Genomic DNA, 24,824 nt, shown 5'->3' on the forward strand with positions numbered 1-24,824 from the left:
GTTTGTTTTTGCAACTGGTTCAGGAAGTGATGCATCATCGATAGATAAATAAACAAAACTAATCATCCCATACACTACTTGTATCCCATACATAGTAACTATGCAAGCAAGCCTCTAGTGTTCCTCCGGTTACAACCTCTGCTAGGTTTCCGGCTTGTGTTTTAGTTTAGAGACACAGCAGGTCCTTCGGTCCACCGAGTTCATGCCGACCAGCGATCACCGCTTACGCTAGTTCTGCACACTAGGGACAATTTACCAAAGCCAGTTAACCTACAAACCCGCACGTCTCCAGAGTGTGGGAGGAAACCAGAGGTTTTTATTAGATACAAGCGCCCAAGTCTTCTGGAGACTATATATTACACTGTTTAAGAAGGAGCTGGAAAATCGAAGGTAGACAAAAATGCTGGAGAAACACAGGGGGTGAGGCAGTATCTATGGAGTGAAGGAATAGGAGACGTTTCGGGTCGAGACCCTTCTTCGGACTGATGTGAGGGTGGGGGGCGGGAAGCAGAAAGGAAGAGGCGGAGACAGTGGGCTGAGAGTCCCGGGTTCCTTCCATCCTGACTGTACGGTGTTGGTACATACTCCCTGTGACCGCGTACATTTTCTCCGGGTACTCTGCTTTCCTCCAACTCTCCAAAGACGTGTAGGACTGTACGTTAATTGGCGAACCAGCGCCAATCCCATACACTACTTGTATCTCATACACACAAGGGGCCACTTACAGAAGCCAATTAACCTGCAAACCTCTACATCTTTGGAATTTGGGAGGAAACCGGAGCACCCAGAGAAAGCCCACGTGGTCACGGGGAGAACATGCAAACTCCATACCCAGTCAGTATCAAACCCGGATCTCTGGTACTGTGAGACAGCAGCTCTACCTGCTGCACCACCGTGCATAATTTTATTGTCAGAACATCAGAATACTCCCACTACTTTCTAGTTTATAAGTAAAATTATTCCTTAAAGGATTCTACTCGGGAAGTTTTACGAAGAAGGGTCTCGACTCGAAACGTCACCCACTCCTTCTCTCCAGAGATGCTGCCTGTCCCGCTGAGTTACTCCAGCATTTTGTGTCTTTCTTAGGTAGATGATTAATGTTGTTTCGCAGCTGGTTCAGAAAGCAGCGCATTATGTGTCTACACTGGTCTAAGTTCAGGATTGAGCCCGGGGCCCCTGGCGCTGTGAGGCAGCTGCTCCACCGCTGCGCCACTGTGCCGCCCAGCGTGCGTTAGACTCGGACCGTTTTCGCGCCGACTGCCCTCAGCCTGAAGTACCCCCGTTGTTTCTTCAGGGTCCCGTTTAGCAACCGAGAAGTCTCAGTGGCGAGTGGCTCGGGCTTCATCGTATCGGAGGATGGCCTGATCGTCACCAACGCCCACGTACTGAGCGGCAAGCAGAAGATTAAAGTGGAGCTGAAGAACGGAGAGGAGTACGAGGCCAAGGTCAAGGACGTGGACCAAAAAACAGATATAGCGTTAATTAAGATCAGCCCAAAGGTAAGTGTTGGGCGCGTGTGTGTGTGTGTGTCCTCAGCCTCTTGTTGTTGCTGTGTTCTAAAGTTTCAGTAACCTGGCACTCTCTATCTTCAGTGGTATTAGAGCACTCTTCAGATGTGTATCGACCGGGGTGGCATCTCAAGTGTTGGCGACACTTACGCCCCACGCTCCTGATCTTTGGAGGGTAGAGACAACATAACTCACCGGGTCAGGCAGCATCCCTGGAGAAAAGGAAGAGGTGACATTTCAGGTCGGAACACCTCTTCAGACGAGCTGAACAAGGGATGAAGAAGGGTTCTGACCCGAAACGTCACCCATCCTTTTTCTATATGTGATGCTGCCTGACCCGCTGAGTTACTCCAACACGTTGCGTCTACTCACAATGAGTAAGAAAGCACATCAACGCCTCTACTTTCTTAGAAGGCTTAGGAAGTTCATCATGTCCCCTACAACTCTCACCAACTTCTACAGATGCGCCCTAGAAAGCATTTTATCAGGACGCATCACAGCTCGGTTTGAATGAATGAATGAATGAATGATGAATGAATGAATGATTGATTGAATGAATGATGATTGAATGAATGCATGAATGAATGAATGCATGATTGAATGAATGATGAATGAATGAATGAATGAATGAATGAATGCATGAATGAATGAATGAATGAATGATGAATGAATGAATGAATGAATGCATGATGAATGAATGAATGAATGATTGAATGAATGAATGATTGAATGGATGAATGAATGAATGAATTACAGCTCGGTTTGGGAACAGCTCCATCCAAGACCGTTCAACAATCGCGGCGAATTGTGGTCGCAGCCCAGACCATCACACAAAACAAACCTCCCTTCTATTGACTCCATCTACACCTCACACTGCCTCGGCAAGGCCACCAGCATTATCAAGGACCAGTCTCACCCCCTCTTCTCCCCTCTCCCATACGTCAAGAGGCACAGAAGTGCGAAAATGCACGCCTCCAGATTCAGGGACAGTTTCTTCCCAGCAGTTGTCAGGCAACTGAACCATCGCACCACCAACTAGAGAGCAGTCCTGACCTCCCATCTACCTCCTTGGAGACCCTTGGACTATCTTTAATGGGATTTTTACTGGACTTCATCTTGCTCTAAACATTATTCCCTTTATCCTGTGGATGGTTTGATTATAATCATATATAGTCTTACACTGACTGGATGGCATGCAATAAAAAGTGTTTCGTCGGACACACGACTAAAAATAAACTAAACTAAACTAAAGTAAGAGATTTATTGTTCTATTTTCAGGACATATGATAATAAAACATTCTTGACTCTAGACGGTACCATCATAAATTTTCCACTATACCCAGAGAGTTTGAAGAAAGCCAGATAACAGATGATTTTTCAACAATCTGATACGTTATTGAATTTTTACTTTCACGTATTTTTATTAGTATTCTTTCCTGCTCCTTTAAGCTTAGTTTCAGAAATGCAGAATGGAAACAGGCCCTTCGGCCCCTCGAGTACTCGCCGACCATCGATTACCCATTCAATCTTATCCCAGTTTCTCATCCACTCCCTGCACGCTTGGGGCAATTTACGGAGCCCAATTCGCCCACAACCCTCAATTAGCAGACAAACCTACGATTCCTGGAAGAAAGGTCTTGACACGAAAAGTCACGCATTCCTTCTCTCCAGAGATGCTGACTGTCCCGCTGAGTTACTCCAGCATTTTATGTCTACCTTTGGTGTAAACTAGTTCCTTCCTACACAACCTACAAACCTCCACGTCTTTGGGATGTGAGAGGAAACCGGAGCTACCCGGAGGAAACTGACACGGAAACTTAGGGAGAATGGGCAAACTCCACACAGACAGCACCCGAGGTCGTGATCGAACCTGGTCTCTGGCACAAGGAAGCATTGTGAGGCAGCAACTCTACCGCTGCACCATTGTGCCAGCCATGTAGACCTTTGTTGCGCAAACCTCCGTACAGTCCTAGAAACATTGGCATCGGCTGGTTTGGACTCAAACGTACATTAGTACATTCTTTGCAAGAGTAAAACTCAAAGCCAGTCAAAGGAAGTGGTTGACACATGGATTTGAAATAACTTCAGTTCAGTTTAGTTTATGGTAGTAACAAAATACGGGAGTAACTCAGCGGGTGAGGCAGCATCTATGGAGAGAAGGATCTCAATCCGAAACATCACCAGTTCATTCTCTCCATAGATGTTGCCTCACCCGCTGAGTTACTCCAGCATTTTGTGTCCACCTTCGATTTTACCAGCATCTGCAGTTCTTTCTGCAGTTTCCAACATCAGTTTAGTTTATTGTCACGTGTACTGAGGTACAGTGAAAAGCTTTTTGTTGCGTGCTAACCAGTCAGCAGAAATCCATTTACAGTGTATAGATACTTGATGAGGGAATAACGTGTAGTGCAAGGTATAGCCAACAAAGTGCCGTCACGAATACTCTGAGGGTCATCAAAGAGGTCGATAGTGGTTCAGCACTGTTCTCTGGTTGTGGTAGGATGGGTTAGGTGCCTGATAACAGCTGGGAAGAAACTGTCCCAGAATCTGGAGGTGTGCGTTTTTACACTTCTGTACCGTTTGTCCGATGAGAATAGGGTGCGACATCCTTGATTCTGCTGCTGGTTTGAGTCGAGGTCTGCACACGAGTGAGACATTGGGTTCAAAGCGGGACTAAATTATGAAGCTGGCAATTTCCACTGGTCTGTGCTTCCATAATTCATGTTTGGGCTTTTCTTTTTCTTCAGGTTTCAGCTCATTTGTCTTTTCCTCAGCAGAAATGTTACCAGTTTGTATTTTGAAAGAGGAATGGGAATTGTTTTCTTGGGCAAGAGGCGGTTGTTAAACCACGGAGATTTAAGATAGTTGGCAAGGGAATGGGAGTTTTATTTAGTGCAGTGATCTGTTACAATCTGGAACAGAGTATAAAGGCAGCAACGGAAATAGTTTCAGCCCAAACATTCAAGGCTGAGCTGGATAATAGTGGGAACGGAAAATTAAAAAGCTGCAGATGCTGGAAATCTAAAATGAAGAGTGCTGAAATTTGGACTTTAGACTTCAGAGACACAGAGTGGGAACAGGCAGTTCGGCCCGTAGAGTCTGCGCTGACCCCGTACACCAGTATTATCCTTCACACTAAGGACAATTTACGGCAACTAATTAACCTACAAACTTTTTCATCTTTGGAGTGTGGGAAGAAACTGGAGCATCCGGGGAAAACATTGATTGGTACATGTGTCAGACGTAATGGGGAGAAGGCAGAAGAATGTGGTTAGGAGGGGGCGATAGATCAGCCATGAGTGAATGACGGAATTGATTTGATGGGCCGAATGGCCTAATTCTACTATTCCTTATGAGCTTATGACCTAAAACCTAAGTGGTCACAGTGAGAACGTGCAAACTCCATGCAGACAGCACCTGTAGTTGTAGTCAGGATAGAGTCTGGCTCCAACTGCAGGAGGCAGCCACTCTATATTCACATATGTGAATGAGACCAAGTGCACCTTTCACACTGTTACATATTAAAATCTTCAGGGCAGCACAGTGGCACAGCGGTAGAGTTGCTGCTGCCTCACACTGTCGGAGACCCTGGTTCGATCTTGACTATGGGTGCTGTCTGTGTGGAGTTTGTATGTTCTCACTGTGATCGCGTGACTTCTGTAAATTGTGCCATGGGTATAGGATACAACCAGTGTGAACGGGTGATCGATGGCTGGCGCGGACTCGGTGGGCCAAAGGCCCGTTTCAACGCATTATTGCCTGGAAAAAAAAGATGAAAAGACAGAAGGTGTGAGATAAAAGGATTGAAGAGGGCGGCACAGTGGCATAGCCTTAGAGCGACTGCCTTACAACAACAGAGACCCGGGTTCGATCCCGACTACGGGTGCTTCTGTACGGTTTGCACGTTCTCCCCGTGACCTGCGAGGGTTTTCTCCAAGACTTCGGTTTCCCACACTCCAAAGATGTGCAGGTCGGTATGTTAATTTATTTGGTATGAATGTAATATTGTTCCTAGTGGGTGCAGGGTTGTGTTATTGTGCGGGGATCGCGGGTCGGAGCGGATTCAGTGGGCCGAAGGGCCTGTTTCCGTGCTGTATCTCTAAACTAAACTAAAAGTTATGAATTGTGAAGCTAGAGGAAGGAATGCAGGTGAAGGAGGAAGGTGAGGGGGAGGGGAGCAATAGGTGTGAGTCCAGGTTGGGCGGAGGATGGGGAGGGGGGATAAAGTTGGGAGTATATGAAGGAAGAAGGGAAAGGGGGCTTTTGTAGTTACTTAACTTGAAGAATGTTCATCCCATTGAGTTGTAAGCTACAGTACCCAAGCAGATTTAGTTGACTTTAGTTTAGAGATACAGCCCAGAAACAGGCCCTTCAGCCCACCGAGTCCGCACTGACCAGCGATCCCCGCACATTAACACTACCCTACACACACTAGGGATAATGTTACATTTACACCAATCCATTTAACCTACAAAGCTGTACGTCTTTGGAGTGTGGGAGAAAACCGGAGATAATAAACAATAGACAATAGGTGCAGGAGAAGGCCATTCGGCCCTTCGAGCCAGCACCGCCATTCAATGTGATCATGGCTGATCATCCCCAATCAGTACCCCGTGCCTGCCTTCTCTCCATATCCCCTAATTCCGCTATCTTTAAGAGCCCTATCGAGCTCTCTCTTGAAAGTATCTCGAAAAAAACCCACGCAGGTCACCTTGAGAACGTACAAACTCCGTCCAGGCAGCGCCCGTAGTCGGGATCGAACCCGGGTCTCCGGCGCTGCATGCGCTGTAAGGCGGCAACTCTACCGCTGCGCCACCGTGACGCCCTGATCTCTTCCAGCAGTTTGTTTTTCCAGCCTTCTTATATCAGGGTCACCAGCTCGAAACAGTGATGCGACTGCTGTCAGCAAGAACGCCGCCTCAGTAGTCAAGTATCTACAAGTGGCTTAATGTCTCCATTCCATCGGTATTTAATATGGAGGCGATTGTTGTGTTGTGCAGGACTCAGCGTGTAAGGGTCAGGAAGTCATGTTGCAGCTTTATACAAACTGAATTTGCCTGCATTTGGAATGTTGTGTTCAGTTCTGGTCGCCCCATTACAGGAAGGATGTAGCGGATTTAGAGAGCGTGCAGATGAGGTTGATCAACACACTGCCTCGATTCAAGGCTTCAGCTATAAATAGAGTCGAGACACATTTTTAGAATAACTTGGATTGTTTTCTCTGGAACGCTGGAGGTTGAGAGGAGACCTGTTAGAAGTTTATAAAATGATGAGTGGCATGAAGTTTAGTTTAGTTTCATTTATTGTCATGTGTACTAAGGTACAGTGGAAACCTTTAGTTTACATGTTAACCAGTCAGCAGAAAGACAACACATGATTACAATCGAGCCATTTACAGTGTATAGACACATGATAAGGGAATAACGTTTAGTGCAAGGTAAAGACAGTAAAAAAAACCTTTATTCCGTTAGCCCAAAAGGGCTTGTCCCACTTTCACGACTTAATTCAATTCACGACCTCTGCTGAGTTTGCCCTTGACTCATACTCGCAGCATGGTCGTCACAAGGTCGTAAGCAGGTCGTGATGCTAGTCGTAGGTACATCATTTTTTCATCATGATGAAAAATGTCCACGAGTATAAAAGGTCGTGAATTAGGTATTAAAAGTGGGACAGGCCCTTTAGAGTGATAGCTAACTCTCTCTTGAATACATCGCAGGGGTTAACTAAACCATGCATGCCTTTTAGATGCGGAGAATGCACACTAATGCAGCTTTGTTCCCCGTGAACAGAATCCTCTCCCGGTTCTCTTGCTGGCTCGCTCATCCGACCTCCGGCCGGGAGAATTTGTGGTGGCGATCGGAAGCCCCTTCTCCCTGCAGAACACCGTGACGACAGGAATCGTCAGCACCACGGAGAGAGGCGGCAAGGAGCTGGGACTCAAGGATTCCGACATGGAATACATCCAGACGGACGCCATCATCAACGTAAGTCGTGCCGGCGGACGGGATACGCGCTTAAAAACAACGAACAATTTTCCCACAGAGGGTGGTGGGTGTATGGGACAAGCTGCCAGAGGAGGTAGTTGAGTCTGGGACCATCCCAACGTTTAAGAAACAGTTAGACAGGTACATAGATGGGACAGGTTTGGAGGAATATAGACCAAGCGCAGGCAGTGGGATTAGTGTAGCTGGGACATGTTGGCCAGTATGGGCTAGTTGGGTCAAAGGGCCTGTTTCCACACTGTATCACTATGAATAATGTTTATCCGCAAAGCTAGTGTAGCCTGCCTGAGTCTACGCGATCTCCCGGCTGCCAAACACTTTAATTCCCCTTCCCATTCCCACACTGACCTTTCAGTCCTGGGCCTCCTCCATTTTCAGAGTGAGGCCCAGCGCAAATTGGTGGAACAGCATTTCGTATTTTGCTTGGGCAGCTTACACCCCAGTGGTATGAATATTGATTCCTCTGGTTTCAAGTAACCCTTGCGTCCCCTCTCTCTCCATCCCTCCCACACCCTAGTCGTTGCGCTAGTTTCATTGTCCTGTTGAGTTCCCCTGTCTGTACCCACTAGTCACCTCTCCCACAGCCAACAATGGACCATTGTGGGCTCCACCTCTCCTTGATTATCGTTAAAGTTTCTTTGCATAACTTCCAATCATTTTTCCTAGTACGATTTTTATCTCTTGTATCCCTAACCCAGACGCGATCCGAAACGTCACCTATTCCTTTTCACCAGAGATGCTGCCTGACCCGTTGAGTTACTCCAGCTTTATGTGTGCCTGTCTGCAAGCTAAAAATAGATCTGGTCTTGAATTTCCCACTGGGATGTTGATGTTGTTGGCTTTCATTATCCATCTCAAAATGCCCTTGACCTGAAGAGCTCACTACTGTCCTCAAGCTGGATAGGGTACAGAGAAGAATTATGAGGATGGTGCCAGGTCTAGGGGTTTACAAGATCACAAGGGGAATAGCTAGCATAGACGTACAGAGTATTTTATCCAGAGTAGGGGAATCAAGAACTAGAGGAGAGGTGAGAAAGATTTAATAAGAACCAGAGAAGTAACTTTTCCACATGGTTGGGTACATGGAATGAGCTGCTAGAGAAGGTCAATGAGATGTGTACAATAACATTTAAAATGCATTGGGACAGGTTTAGAGTGATATGAGCCAAAGTCAGGTAGGTGGCACTGGTGTAGATGGGGTAGCTTAGCTAGCATGGACAAGTTGGGCCGAAATGACTTTTTTCGTGCTGTATGATAATTTAGGCAGGGAGCAGTATTGAGTGGTTGAGGGATTTTTAAAGAGGCAAAGATTTTATTTGGTATGAATTTAGTTTAGTGATACAGCGCTGAAACAGGCCCTTCAGCCCACCGAGTGCTTGCTTAAAGTGGCCGTGCAAAGGTTTGGGTCTTTCGGATTAGTTTAGTTTAGAGATACAGGCCCTTCGGCCCATCGAGTCCATGCAGACCAGCGATCCCCGCACCCTAACACTATCCAACACACACTAGGGACAATTTACATTTATACCAAGCCAATTAACCCACAAAACTGTACGTCGTTGGAGTGTGGGAGGAAACCGGAGATCTCGGAGAAAACCCACGCGGTCACGGGGAGAACGTACAAACTCCGCACAGAGAGCACCCGTAGTTGGGATTGAAGCCGGGTCTCTGGCGCTGTTGATGTCCTGTAGACCGATGTTTAATCTTGTTTGTAACCATACTCCCGAATGTTTGAGCTAATCTGATTTTGTCGAAAACAAGTGTTTCAGTGCAGACTACTCCCATTAATGGAATGTTTTTCTGCCCATGACATGAGACTAAATTATCACGTTGCACTCTGTCATTAAAGTGACAAGACCCCGCGGGACTAAAGTAAGATAAATATATTTAACCTAGCTGAAAAACATATGAATACATAAGGGGACATTGAAGGCGCAGCGGACCAAATCCTGATACCATCTCCACTCCTACTGGCCCTCTCCTCTCATCTATATTATTTTTATGTAATAAAATATGTGAATATTTGTTTGAATAACGTTAAGTTGCAATTATTGCAGAGCTCGGGGAAAGCCATCCATTGTAGAAACAGATACAGTCACAACTCGTTTTGCAATATTTTACGTTGCATGTTTAAAATTAACAGCTTCAAATGTACATAAATCCCGTGTGGGAGATATCTCGTACGTTAGGATAAACTAAAGAAAAATTACTCAAATCATGAAACTTGTCTCATTTTTGTTACAGTACGGAAACTCAGGAGGACCACTTGTTAATCTGGTGAGTTCCCTTTCAATGTGTGTTCAAGTTTACACATAGTTGGTTGGTTCACTACGTTTTGAAGAACCATTGTAGCCTTTTTAGATTAATCATAGTCACACAATGTGGAAACTGGCCCTTCGGCCCAACTTGCTCATACTGACCTTCATGTCCCATCTACACCAGACCTGCATTTGGCCCGTATCTCTCCAAACCAGTCCTATCCATGTACAGGTGCACAACCTTTTATCCGAAGATCCAAATAACGAAAACCTCCGAATAGCGACATTTGTTCGGTCCTTGAAGAAAGGTCCTTGAAAACATTCACCGAGGGCGGCCCGCAGAGGTGACAGCGGAACCTCCGGTCGGTCGTCGAAGAAAGGGGAACTAAATCCCCATCCATAAAAGAGAAGGTGAGGGTATATTGCGCGGGAGGGTTAATAATTGACAATATGCTGCTACCTGCCAGCTGAGTTAAAAAGTTCCCACGGTAGACACGATACACAGTGTATCGTGAGTCTTGCGTGGGAACTTTTTAACTCAGCGTGCAGGCAGCAGCAGATTGTCGCTCCCTTCAGTTTCACCCCACCTACACCCCTCTGCTTCCCGGCCATGTGTGTGACCCCATCCCTCCCCTCTCCAGCTCCCCGCCCATTGCACCGGCGCGGGGCCTTTGTAGTGTTTTCACGTCGGCGATGGCAGCCAGCAGGCCAGTGCAGTCACCGGAGACGTCAGGACCAATTGGACGTCGACCACCAGGCCTACCGCAAGCACGGAGAACCCAGAGACCCACAGCCAACAGCAGCCCAGCCCCACTCCAACTACAGAGGAACCTGGGTTGCGGATGACGGGGTGCAGCTCGGGGCGTCGTAGGGGCCCATCGGGGAGCGGGTTCCTGTTGGTCCTGACGTCTCCGGCCACCTGCTATCCTCCGGGAACTGTACCGCCCTTGCAGGAGAGTGGGTTGTTTGCAGTTGCAGAGGGAGGGGGCAAGGGCGGTACAGTTCCCAGTCTCAGCTCCAGTCCAGGGGGGTGGCCGGAGACGTCAGGACCAACGGGACAGCGACCCCCAGGCCCACTGCAAGCACAGAGATCCCAGAGACCCACAGCCAGCAGCAACTCCAGCCCAGCCCCGCTCCAACTCCAGAGGAACACGTAGGGGCAGAAGCTGATGGTGTGCAAGGTGTTCTTGGGGTGGCGCAGCTCGGGCTGTGGGCAAACTGCCACTTGTCGCCGTAGCGGCCCATCGGGGAGAGGATTCCTCTGGAGTTGGAGGGGGAGGGGGGTATTGTGCTGTTTGATCGCCCCCTGCTATCCCAGGGACAGGGAGACACAGCGGCTTTTTAGACTGGTGGGCAATCACTTCCAAAGTTCTGCCCACACAGTCAGTACACCTCTCCTACACTGCATTTCATACAAACATTTATTCTGCAAGAAAAAACGACATTGAAGACTCAAACTCGCGACCGAGTAACTGCCTGGATCAAGGCGCAAACTCGCGACCTTGCGGATATGAGCCGAACACTCTACCACTGAGCCAGCCATTAAAATCAACGCTAAAAAATTTCCATTCCGAAGACCGACAAATTCTGAATTACGAAAAGTGTCTGGTCCCAAGGCTTTCGGATAAAAGGTTGTGCACCTGTACGTGTATTTAAGAAAGAACTGCAGATGCTGGAACAATCAAAGGTAGACAAAAAATGCTGGAGAAACTCTGCGGGTGAGGCAGCATCTATGGAGATAAGGAATAGGGGACTTTGTGGGTTGTTTCTGAAGAAGGGTCACGACCCGAAAAGTTGTCTATTCCTTCTCTCCATAGATGCTGCCTTACCCGCTGAGCTTCTCCAGAATTTTTTGTCTATCTATGTACCTGTCTAATGGTTTCTTAAACGTTGTAATTGTCTCTGCCTTAATTACCTCCTCTGGTAGGCAGCTTGTTCCATACATCCGGCACCCTTTGTGTGAAACAGTTACCCCTCAGATTCCTTTCCCCCTTCACCTTAAACCTAAGTCCCCTGATTCTCGATTCCCCTACATTGGGCAAGAGACTCTGTGCATCTACCCGATCTATTCCTCTCATGATTTAATAAAGCACCATAAGATCACCCCTTATCCTCCTGCGCTGCAAGGAATAGAGTCCCAACTGCTCAACCTCTCCGAAATGCTCCCTATCATAGAAAAATAGAAAATAGGGGCAGGAGGAGGCCATTTGGCCCTTCGAGCCAGCACCGCCATTCATTGTGATCATGGCTGATCGTCCCCTATCAATAACCCGTGCCTGCCTTCTCCCCATATCCCTTGACTCCACTGGCCCCTAGAGCTCTATCTAACTCTCGCTTAAATCCATCCAGTGATTTGGCCTCCACTGCCCCCTGTGGCAGGGAATTCCATAAATTCACAACTCTCTGGGAGAAAAGTTTTTTTCTCACAGTCTTAAATGACCTCCCCTTTATTCTAAGACTTATTCTAAGACTCTCCCAATAGCACTGATCCTCGAATCCTGGTAACATCCTTGTAAATCTTCTCTTTACCCATGCTGGGTTACAATAACAGCAGGGGATGGAACGCATAAGGTTAGAAATTTAGGCAGAATACTAAACTGACACAAAGTGCTGGAGTAACTCAGCGGGCCGAGCAGCATCTCTAGCGAACATGGATAGATGACGCTTCTGAGGAAGAGTTCCCGACCCGGAAAGCCACCTCTCCATGAGATGCTGCTTGGCCCGCTGAGTTACTCCAGCACTTTATGTCTTTTTCTGTAAACCAGCATCTGCAGATCCTTGTTTCTAAGGCAACTGAACCATCCTCACAACAACTAGAGAGCAGTCCTGAACTACCATCTACCTCATTGGAGACCCTCGGACGATCTTTAATCAGACTTTACTGGACTTTATCTTGGACTAAACGTTATTCACGATATTCCTTTTATCGTGTATCTGTACACTGTCGATGGCTCGATTGTAATCATGTATAGTCTTTCCGCCGCCTAGTTAACATGCAACAAAAGCTTTCCACTGTACCTCGGTACACGTGACAATAAACTCAACTAAAACTAAACCATACCAAACCAAAAATGTCAATAGACAATAGACAATATGTGCAGGAGTAGGCCCTTTGGCCCTTCGAGCCAGCACCGCCATTCAATGTGATTGGATTCTCTGATTCTCTGATTCTCTGCCACAGAAGGTAGTTAAGGCCAGTTCATTGGCTATATTTAAGAAGGATTTAGATGTGGCCCTTGTGGCTAAAGATATCAGGGGGTATGGAGAGAAGGCAGGTACAGGATACTGAGTTGGATGATCAGCCATGATCACATTGAATGGCAATGCATGCTTAAAGGGCCGAATGGCCTACTCCTGCACCTATTTTCTATGTTTCTATGTGATCATGGCTGATCATCCCCAATCAGTACCCCATTCCTGCCTTCTCCCCATATCCCCTGACTCCGCTATCTTTAAGAGCCCTATCGAGCTCTCTCTTGCAAGTTTCCAGAGAACCGGCTTCCACCACCCTCTGAGGCAGAGAATTCCACAGACTCACCACTCTCTGTGAGAAAAAGTGTTTCCTCGTCTCCTTTCTAAATGGCTTACCCCTTATTCTTAAACTGTGGCCCCTGGTACTGGACTCCCCCAACATCGGGAACATGTTTCCTGCCTCTAGCGTGTCCAAGCCCTTAACAATCTTATATGTTTCAATAAGATCCCCTCTCATCCTTCCAAACTCCAGAGTGTGCAAGCCCAGCTGCTCCATTCTCTCAGCATTTGACAGTCCCGCCATCCCGGGAATTAACTTTGTATCATGTTTTGTCCTGCTCTGTCCTACAGGATGGGGAGGTTATCGGTATCAACACTCTCAAGGTGACCGCTGGCATATCCTTCGCCATTCCCGCAAACAGGATTCAGCAGTTCCTCGCCGAGTCCCACGATCGGCAGCTGAAAGGTACGAGGCACAAAGTTAACTGTTTGTCACCGGCTGCTGGATGGTTTCACCACTCACCGTCCGCTGTCCGTCTCAGTGTGGATTCAAGGGCACTGCTTGGTGATGGGGGGGAACGTCCGCTAGTTTTGTGTGTTTCTGCTGATGATCTTTGAAGTGCTGCATGTGCATCCGCTTTAAAGGCCCTGTCCCACTTTCCCGATTTACTCACGATCTCTCCCGAGTTTTCCCGGAGAATTAGGGCAATAGCCATTCGTAGGTACTTGGGGCAATATATTTTACTCGTGGACATTTTTCAACGTGTTGAAAAAAAGTCCCGACTTACCTGATGCCCCAAGTTCCTACGGCTGGCATTACGAGCCGCTACGAAACATCTACGGACTCCTACGAGCTCGCTACCGACATTCCTCGACATTCCCCGAATTCGAATCAAGGGGAAAACTCGTGAGAGTTTGTGCGTAACTCGGGAAAGTGGGACAGGGGTTTAATGCAATCCCGCTCAAAAGATGCGTGGGCTTGTAGGTTAATTGGCTTCTGTAAATTGTCCCGAATGTTCAGGATTGAATTAGTGTATGGGAGACTAGTGTATGAGAGACTGAAGGTCGGCAGGGACTTGGCAGGTCTACAGGTCTGTTTCCACGCTGTATCATTAAACTAAATCATATACCCTGCCTATGCCAGGACATTTGTGAGCCATTAATCCATGCCGTCGAGTGGTCCAAGGTTTAATTAAGGGGTTCCCAACCTTTTTCATCCCGTTTACCCCTGGCAACTTTAACAGCACGTAACAATGTTATTTCACTTACTTATGAACAACTAATGATGAACAGATACCAGTATACCAGAACCAAACACAGTCAGTCAATGAGAAAATATATGGACAAATCCAGAATCATCTAATTTACCACCTGGGTGGGTGATATTAACCCCCTGGGGGTAAATTTACCCTAGGTTGGGAACCCTTGGTTTAACTCCTTGCTTGTACAGGATTACTGATTGTACTAGCACAGAGGGTAGGAAGAGCCGAGTATTGGTTTATTATTGTCACCTGTACCCAGGTACAGCAAACATTTTTGTTTGCATGCTATGCAGTCAAATCAAGTTACTCTATATATACGGTAGACACAAAACTCACCCGCTGAGTTACTCTAGCATTTTGTGTCTACTTTCAATTTTAACCAGCATCTGCAGCTCTTTCTTACTCTATATACAAGTACAATCTTATTGAAACATATAAGATTGTTAAGGGTTTAGACACGCTGGAGGCAGGAAACGTGTTCCCGATGTTGGGGAAGTCCAGAACCAGGGGCCACAGTTTAAGAATAAGGGGTAAGCCATTTAGAACGGAGACGAGGAAACACTTTTTCTCACAGAGAGTGGTGAGTCTGTGGAATTCTTTGCCTCGGAGGGCAGTGGAGGCAGGTTCTCTGGATACTTTCAAGAGAGAGCTGGATAGGGCTCTTAAAGATAGCGGAGTCAGGGGATATGGGGAGAAGGCAGGAACGGGGTACTTATTGGGGATGGTCAGCCATGATCACATTAAATGGCGGTGCTGGCTCGAAGGGCCGAATGGCCTACTCCTGCACCTATTGTCTATTGTCTATAATCTAGCCACACACCCGTGCAACAGGCAGTGAAAGGAGCAAGATACCAGAATGCAGAATATAATGGGCAGCACGGCAGCGCAGCACTACTGCCTCACAGTGAAAGATACCCCGGTTCAATCCTGACTACGGGTGCTTGTCCGTATGGAGTTTGTACATTCTCCTCATGATATATGTAGGTTTTCTCTGAGATCTTCGGTTTCCTCCCATAAGCCAAAGATGTACAGGTTTGTGGATTAATTGGCTAGGTATAATTGTAAATTGTCCCCTGTGTGTGTAGGTTAGTGTTAGTGTGTGGGATCGCTGGTTGATGGGCCGAAGGGCCTGTTTTCGCACTGTATCTCCAAACTAAACTGAAACTCAACCAAACTAAGTCCAGGAACAGGCCCTTCAGCTCACAATATCTGTGGAAGGATATATTAATATTGTAACTAAACTATTATAGCATGACAGTTACAGAGAAAAAGTGCAGAGTCCACAACATGGTAGGTTGGAAGATCGGGACTACACCCTATCCTATGGGAAGGACCATTCAATAGTCTGATGGTTATAGGAAGAAACTTATCAGACAGCTATGAGAAGGGTGTATGCTGCAGTTTAGGGAGAGGGGCAGACCTAGAACTAATGGTGCCAATGAACAGGGATCCCGGCTGAATTTTGTGTTTGTGTGGAGCTTGCATTAGTACCATCATGGTTGAACTATCCCAGGTGCAGAGTAAAAAACTCCGTGGAGTCATAGAAACATAGAAAATAGGTGCAAGAGTAGACCATTCGTGGCAGCACTGCCATTCAATATGACCATGGCTGATCATCCAAAATCAGTACCCAGTTCCGGCTTTTTCTCCACATCCCTTGATTCCGTTAGCCCTCAGAGCTACATCTAACTCTCTCTTGAGTACAACCAGTGAATTGGCCTCCACTGCCTTCTGTGGCAGAGAATTCCACAGATTCACAACTCTCTGGGTGAAAAATGTTTGTCCTCATCTCAGTCCTAAATGGCCGACCCCGTATTCTTAAACTGTGACCCCTGGTTCTGGACTCCCCCAACATGGGGAACAGTTTTTCTGCATCTAGCCTGTCCAATCCTTTAAGAATTGTATATGTTTCTGTAAGATCCCCTCTCGTCCATCTAAATTCCAGTGGCTACAAGCCTAGTCGACCCATTCTTTGTCCGACTGAAGTTGGTGACAGAATTGAATCTATGCAGAAGGCAGGTACTACCACAACATTTAAAGCGGGTACTATCAGAACGATAGCAAACATTTAGACAGGTACATGGATAGGACAGGTTTAGTAGAGGGATATGGGCCAAGCACAGGCAGGTGGGACTAGTGTAGATGGGCATGCTGGTCTGAGAAGGGAAACAGGATGGTATAACCTCCACCACTATTATCCAACACCAAATGCAGACACAAGCCATCATGTGCAAAGATTTCATTAATTCTAGTTTGTTTTTTTAACCAACAGGAACCACATCACGAAAGAGATATATGGGGATAAGGATGGTGGCACTTACTCCAAGGTAACTGCCCTGAATCTGTTGGCATTGAATTTATTTAAGCTACAACAGGTAGAACCATTGCCTCACAGTCCAGTTCAATCATACCCAGTGCTATCTGAGAGAAGTTTGCACGTTCTCACTATACCTGTACGGGTTTTCCCCGGGACTTCTATCTTCCTCCCGCAACACCAAGAGGGCTGCAGATGCTGGTTTACACCAAAGATAGACACAAAATGCTGGAGTAACTCAGCGGGACAGGCAGCATCTCTGGAGAGAAGGAACGGGTGACTTCTTCAGACGGAACAAGGGTCTCGACCAAAAACTTCACCCATTCCGTTTCTTCCTGTCCCACTGAGTTACTGCAGCAATTTGTGTCTATGGTCAATTTAAACCAGCATCTGCAATACCGTCCTACACAATCTCAATGAGCTGCTGGATTTTGTACATAATCTAACACAGATAATTTCAGTCAACAAGACGGGTCAAGCAGATCTTAACCGCTGCTACTTAGAACTATAGGGAACGTGAACTGGGAGAATGCTAAATCACTGCCAGTTACCTAGGAAGTTTTGGTAGGCACTACCACAATGTTTAAGGTAGGCACTACCAAAGATACTAGAGGAGCAGGATAGACCACTCCTACGAAATCCAATGGACTGACGTGTAGTACGCATCGGAACGTCACTTCCGCCATTTTAGGAATAAGACCCCTCTAGTATCTTTGGGTGCTTCCACAATGTTTAAGGTAGGCACTACCACAATGTTTAAGGTAGGCACTACCACAATGTTTAAGGTAGGCACTACCACAATGTTTAAGGTAGGCACTACCACAATGTTTAAGGTAGGCACTACTACAATATTTAAGGTAGGCACTACCACAATATTTAAGGTAGGTGCTACCACAATGTTTAAGGTAAGCACTACCACAATATTTAAGGTAGGTGCTTCCACAATATTTAAGGTAGGCGCTTCCACAATATTTAAGGTAGGTGCTACCACAATGTTTAAGGTAGGTGCTACCACAATATTTAAGGTAGGTGCTACCACAATATTTAAGGTAGGTGCTACCACAATGTTTAAGGTAGGCACTACCACAATATTTAAGGTAGGTGCTACCACAATGTTTAATGTTATAGAGGAGCGATCTTTGGTTTAAGGCAAGTAAGATTCTGGGTAGTGTTGTAGAGCAGAGGAATCTAGGAGTGCGGGTGTGTGATTACTTGAAGAGGGTCGAAGGTAGATAGGGTGGTCAAAAAGGCTTTTGGCACAGTGCCCTTCATCAATCAGAGTATTGAGTATCGAAGTTGGGAGGTCATGTGGCAGTTGTATAAGACGTTGGTGAGGCTGCATTTGGAGCATTGTGTTCAGTTCTGGACACAGTGTTAGAGGAAAGATATTGTCAAGTTGGAGAGGGTACAGAGGCGAATAATAATAATAATAATAATAATATATTTTATTGTCATTGCACATAAGCGCAACGAGATTTGGTTTGCAGCTTCCCAACCGATGTCATAACATAAATAACTAATAAAATTTAGATTTAGATATCCCGAGAACATGGTTTGTAAAATAGTCACAACAGTTCAAACAGACTAAGGTGCAGATATGTCTGTGCGACGTGACCATCCGAGGGAGACAGTCCATGGGGAAGGGGGCCACTCAGCAGGGCCAGTTCAGAGCCGCTATAGCTCTGGGAATGAAGACTGGAGGTTCGGGCGTAGAAGGCCTTGTAACGTCTGCCGGAGGGAAGTAGTTCGAACAGTCCATTACAAGGGTGTGAGGAGTCTTTATGGATGCTGACGGCCTTCCTGAGGCACTGTGTGTGGTAGATGCCCTCCAAGGCTGGTAGCTGTGTCCCAATGTCCCAATGACGACGCGCTGAAGAGCTCTCCTCTCCGCCTCCGTGCAGCTGAGATACCACACAGACATGCCATACGTTAATATGCTCTCTGTCGTGCAGCGGTAGAAGGTTGAGGATTGAATGACCAGGATATTGCCAGGACTAGTGGGTCTGAGCTATAGGGAGAGGTGGAATAGGCTGGGACTATTGCTTGGAGCGCAGGAGGATGAAGGGTGATCTTATTGAGGTGTATAAGGAATAGATCGGGAAGATGCACAGAATCTGGGGGAATGGCGGATCAGAGGACATGGATCGGACATGTTTGGAGGTATATGGACCAAAAGCGGGCAGGTGGGCCTCATGTACCTGGGATTGTTGGCCACTGCGGGCAATTTGGTCCGAAGGGCCTGTTTCCACACTGTATGATTCTATGACTAGGTACATCCACAATGTTTAAGGCAGATCCGACCACAATGTTTAAGGCAGATACTATCAGAACTACTAAGAAACATTTAGACAGGTAGATGGATAGGACAGGTTTAGAGGGATGAGGGTCAAACACAGGCAGGTGGGCCTAGTGTAGATGAGCATGTTGGTTGGCATAGGCAAGTTGGGCTGAAGGGCCTGCTTCTGCCCTGTTTGACTCTATGACTAAGTGGATTATTAGCTCCATCGATAATCTTTTCATCCTGTTTCCTTGCATCAAAAAACTTGGATATTATACAAAATGACACAAAGTGCTGGGTGACTCAGCAGGTCAGGCAGCATCCCTGGAGAACGTGGGGAGGTGACCTTTCTGATCGAGACCCTTCATTGTATGGGGGGGAGAAGAAAGTTAGACGAGGGGAGAGACAGGGCAACATGTGGCAGGTAACTTTGTGGTTGAGCTAAGAGGCAGCAGGAATCACAGAGGGGAAGCAGTGAGAGAGGGTCTCACAGAGCTACTGTGGGAGCGAGAAGGAGAGCTTCTTCAAAGTAAGCGTACTTTGAGGAAACGGTGTAGTGGAGCAGTCAAAATGTAGAAGCAAGGAACCTACAAAGGACACAAAGTGCTGGAGTAACTCAGCGGGTCAGGCAACATCTCTGGATAGGTGATGCTTCGAGTTGGGACCCTTCTTCGGACTAATTGTGTTCGTTATTATATCTAAAAACTCCTGGATTTGACGGGTAAGGTTTCGATGCGTGCAGTTTGCAGATTATTAATCGATACCCATTCCATTATAGTCTCCTGCGTGACCTGAAAATGCGCGACAAAGACTTCCCCGATATTTCTGCCGGGGTTTACATATTTGAAGTCATTCCAGCAACACCAGCGGCAAGGTAAGGGATTGCAGTTCAATCGGTGGCTGAATGAACCGGTGGGTATCGTTAGCACGGTTTTGGGCGGCGCGATGGCTCAGCGGTAGAGTTGCTGCCTCACATCAGCGACCCTGGTTCGATCCTGACTACGGGTGCTGTCTGTACAGAGTTTGTACGTTCCCCCTGGGACCGCGTGGGCATTCTCCAGGTGCTCCGGTTTCCCTCCAAACTCCAAAGACGTGCAGGTTTGTAGGTTAATTGGCTATGGTAACATTGAAAATTGTCCCCCGTGTGTGTTGGATAGTGGTAGTGTACGGGGATCGCTGGTCGGCACGGATTCGGTGGGCCGAAGGGCCTGTTTCCGCGATGTATCTCTAAAGTCTAAAAAGGCTAGATAAATATAAATCAAGGAACCGCAGGTGCTGGAAATACTCGGGAGGTCAGGCAGCATCTGCAGAGTAAAATATCTCAATGCATTAGGTCAATGATCCTTCATCACAATTGGAATAAGTGAGAACTCATGTCATTACCTTTGCTGCTAATTCCACTCTCCTGCCACTTTCACATAGCCCCTTCTGAACCATCATCCTTGGAGTTAGGTTGACAGCCAGTATGATGGTAAGCCCAGACTCCCAATGCTCTCTAGGTCTTCATCTCCATTCATCCTTCCTCCAGTAAGGACTCCATCCCGTTTCTCCAGCATCTGTGCTGACGAGGGTACCTTTCCCTGAAGAAGGATGTGCTGGATCAGAGGAAGGTTACAAGAATTACCCCAGGAATGAGCGTGTTGTCATATGAAGAGTGTTTGACGGCACTGGGCCTGTACCCGCTGGAGTTTAGAAGATGAGGCGGGTGAAAATGAAACTTACCGACTCGTGAAAGGCCTGGATAGAGTGGATGTGGAGAGGATGCTTCCAGTGGTGGGAGAGTCTAGGACCAGAGGTGGGGGTTAGCAGGTACTTGATTGGTAAGGGTGTCAAGGGTTATGATGAGAAGGCAGGAGAATGGGGTTGGGAGATTAGTCGATGAGCCAAAGGGCCTACTCCAATGACATGAACATGACCTCTCACACCAACATCTTTAACATGTCCTCTGCCAGCATGCTTCACCTCACCATGGTCGACTCGGCTCTCGAACATGTCTCCTCCATTTCCGGCATGCCTACTCTCCCCCCTAGCCAGGAGGACAAGAAGCTATCTTCATTCCCCCCTTCTTTTCCTCCAGCTTCACCATTCAGCATGTCATCCACCATAACGTCCACCATTTTCATTGGGATCCCACCTCCAGATCCATCTAGCCCTTCCTTCCTGGTGCGTACTCCCATCTCTACCTCCTTTCTCAAGATAGTTAAGTTTAGTGTCGTTTAGAGATACAGCATGGAAACAGGCCCTTCGGCCCACCGAGTCCGCACCGACCAGCGATCCCCGCACATCAACACTATCGCACACACACTGGGGCCAATCTTACACATACACCAGGCCAATTAACCTACTAACCTGCATGTCTTTGGAGTGTGGGAGGAATCCGAAGATCTCGGAGAAAACCAACGCGATCACAGGGAGAACGTACAAACTCCATACAGACAGCACCCGCAGTCGGGATCGAACCCCCGTCTCTGGTGCTGCAAGCGCTGTAAGGCAGCGACTCTACCGCTGCGCCACGATGACGCCGTTAAGCTACATTTCCATGTAGCAATATGATGCAGCACCTGCCCTTTCAAGTCATTCCTTCCCCCTTATTCCTCTTGGAAGTCAAACAGTCCTTTCAAGTGAAATATTTCATAGAAACATAGAAAATAGGTGCAGGAGTAGGCCATTCGGCCCTTCGAGCCTGCACCACCATTCAATATGATCATCCAACTCAGTATCCTGTACCTGCCTTCTCTCCATACCCCCTGATCCCTTTAGCCACAAGGGCCGCATCTAACTCCCTCTTAAATATAGCCAATGAACTGGCCTCAACTACCTTCTGTGGCAGACAATTCCAGAGATTCACCATTCTCTGTGTGAAAAATGTGTTTATCATCTCGGTCCTAAAAGATTTCCCCTTATCCTTAAACTGTGACCCCTTGTTCTGGACTTCCCCAACATCGGGAACAATCTTCCTGCATCTAGCCTGTCCAACCCCTTAAGAATTTTGTAAGTTTCTATAAGATCCCCCCTCAAGCTTCTAAACTCTAGCGAGTACAAGCCGAGTCTATCCAGTCTTTCTTCATATGAAAGTCCTGACATCCCAGGAATCAGTCTGGTGAAACTTCTCTGTACTCCCTCTATGGCAAGACTGTCTTTCCTCAGATTAGGAGAACAAAACTGTATGCAATACTCCAACACTCACCAAGAGACCAATCATCTAAATTCATGTTCAAGATGTGGTCTCCTCTGTTACGCAAAAAAAAAAACGAATGTATATTTGGAGACACTGATTTGAATTGCACTCTGCCTGTGTTTGAGTCAACAATTTGATTTCCCAGATAAATCAGCACAGAATCCACCATTTGCTACTTTTCATATCTACAAAGCTCCTTTGCATCCGCGATGAATGTGTTCACTCACTAAACCATTAGGAAATAATGATTTTTCCGCAAGCTATATATTTTTATATGCCTCATTATTCCTCCATCGCTTGACTATAAAAAAGGAACAGTAAATGTATTAAATAGGAAATATTTTCTTAAGTGGGTTGATTATTATCATGTGTGCAATGATGCTATCTAATCAAATCAAGTCAAGTCAAGAGAGTTTATTCTCATGTGTCCCAGATAGGGCAATTCAATTCTGGCTTGCTGCAGCACAACAGGATATTGTAGTCAGAAATACAGATCAGATCAGTGTGCCCATATACCATAGAATATATATATATACTCACATAAATAAACAGATAAGGTGCAATAGGTTATAGTTCAGAGTTTGTTTGAAGTTGTGTTTAATAGTCTGATAGCTGTGGGGAAGAAGCTGTTCCTGAATCTGGATGTTGCAGATTTCAGGCTCCTGTACCTTCTACCTGAAGGCAACGTAGAGATGAGTGTGTGGCCAGGATGGTGTGGGTCTTTGATGATACTGCCAGACCTTTTGAGGCAGCGACTCCGATAGATCCCCTCGATGGTAGGGAGGTCAGAGCCGGTGATGGACTGGGCAGTGGTTACGACTTTTTGCAGCCTTTTCTGCTCCTGGAAGCTCAGGTTGCCATACCAAGCCACGATGCAAGCCAGCATGTTCTCTACTGTGCACCTGTAGAAGTTCGAGAGAGTCCTCCTCGACATACCGACTCTCCGTAATCTTCTCAGGAAGTAGAGGCGCTGATGTGCTTTTTTTATGATTGCATCAGTGTTCTGGGACCAGGAGAGATGTTCGGAAATATGCACGCCCAGGAATTTGAAGTTCTTGACCCTTTCCACCATCGACCCGTTGATATAGACGGGACTGTGGGACCCCATCCTCACATAACACTACATAAATATAATCAAGCCAAACTCAAGTACACTTGGTAGAGCAAAGGGGAAGGTACAGAGTGCAGAATGTAGTTCTCTGCATTGTAGTGCAGCAGATCAAGAGATAAAGTAAAATTGGGAAGAGGTCGCAAGGGGGTAGAGGTGAGTTGGACAGTATCCTATTTATGGAAGGCCATTTCAGAAACCTGATCTTCGCCTTATCGAGTCCTCATCACAAGATTAGAAATTGTTCAGCCAGAGCTGAACAGCATCTGCTTACAATGGCGTCTTGTGCTTCTTGTGCGTAGTGGTGGAAAGAGGGCCGCGACGAGAACGCTCTTTCCTTGACCCCAAAAGCCTGGTAACAGAGGGGGAAAAAAACATTCCTGAAGATAGACAGAAAATGCTGGAGTAACTCAGCCGGACAGGCAGCATCTCTGGAGAGAAGGAATGGGCGACGTTTCAGGTCGAGACCCCATCTTCAGACTGAGAGTCAGGGGAGAGGGAGGCACAGAGATAAGGAAGTGTACGGTGTGAAAATGAGACATCAAAGGGGATGAGGCTCCAGGTAAGTGTAGAATAGATCATTGTTAGCTAGAAGAAGATGACAACGAGGCACCCATAAATAAAATTTAATCAGGGGGACAGTCAGACTGGTTGGAGAACTAGGAAGGGGAGGGGATGGAGAGGGAAAGAAAGGGTTACTTGAAGTTAGAGAAATCAAAATTCATACTGCTGGGGTGTAAGCTGCCCAAGCAAAATATGAGGTGCTCTTCCTCCAATTTGAGCTGGGACTCACTCTGACAATGGAGGAGGCCCAGGACAGAAAGGATGGTGTAGGAATGGGAGGGGGAGTTAAAGTGTTTAGCAACCGGGGGATCAGGTAGGTTTAGGCGGACTGAGCGGAGGTGTTCAGTGAAACGATCGCCGAGCCTGCGTTTGTTCTCGCCGACTGCTCCTGAGTCTGGTCGCACACGCTTTTAATCATCAGCAATAATTCTTCCTGTTGTCTCTCGTCGTCTCTGGTTATCACCAATGCATTTGGATACTCTTAGAGGCTAGTGGCCATTTTGGCTCACGTTCAACGCATGACTAACCTTGGCAACATTCTCACGCTCTCATTTCAGTGCTGGCTTAAAGGACCGCGACATTATCATCAGCATCAATGGAAATACAATCACATCCTCTGAAGGAGTCAGTGAGGCAATTAAAAACAACGACACTTTATCTCTTGTTGTACGGCGTGGAAACGAAGACTTGATGATCACTGTGGTCCCTGACGTCATTGAATAGAACAGAATTATTTTTCAAACCTGTTTAATCGCACATCAGCGTAACCAGATATAAATGCTGTTACTTGAATATTTTGTCAATAAGTAACCACCATAAAAAAGTTTAAATGTTAATTGTCACTGTTCAGGGCTTTGTGGTTAAAAATAAAAACGTGAACGATA

General features: G+C 46.7%; 1 protein-coding gene across 1 annotated transcript in view; it reads left to right on the forward strand.

Moving 5' to 3' along the window:
- Window positions 1–24,824, forward strand: part of LOC129713213 (serine protease HTRA1-like) — a 35,612-nt gene extending 10,788 nt beyond the window's left edge. Inside the window, exons 3-9 of the mRNA XM_055662138.1 lie at window positions 1,295–1,499; window positions 7,298–7,492; window positions 9,752–9,784; window positions 13,588–13,702; window positions 16,771–16,825; window positions 19,869–19,964; window positions 24,498–24,824. Of these exons, the coding sequence (XP_055518113.1) occupies window positions 1,295–1,499; window positions 7,298–7,492; window positions 9,752–9,784; window positions 13,588–13,702; window positions 16,771–16,825; window positions 19,869–19,964; window positions 24,498–24,663 (865 nt within the window). The 3' untranslated portion in view covers window positions 24,664–24,824. The remainder of the gene's footprint in view (window positions 1–1,294; window positions 1,500–7,297; window positions 7,493–9,751; window positions 9,785–13,587; window positions 13,703–16,770; window positions 16,826–19,868; window positions 19,965–24,497) is intronic.

This window comes from Leucoraja erinacea, chromosome 35 (assembly GCF_028641065.1).
Source record: "Leucoraja erinacea ecotype New England chromosome 35, Leri_hhj_1, whole genome shotgun sequence".
Taxonomy (NCBI): Eukaryota; Metazoa; Chordata; class Chondrichthyes; order Rajiformes; family Rajidae; genus Leucoraja; species Leucoraja erinaceus.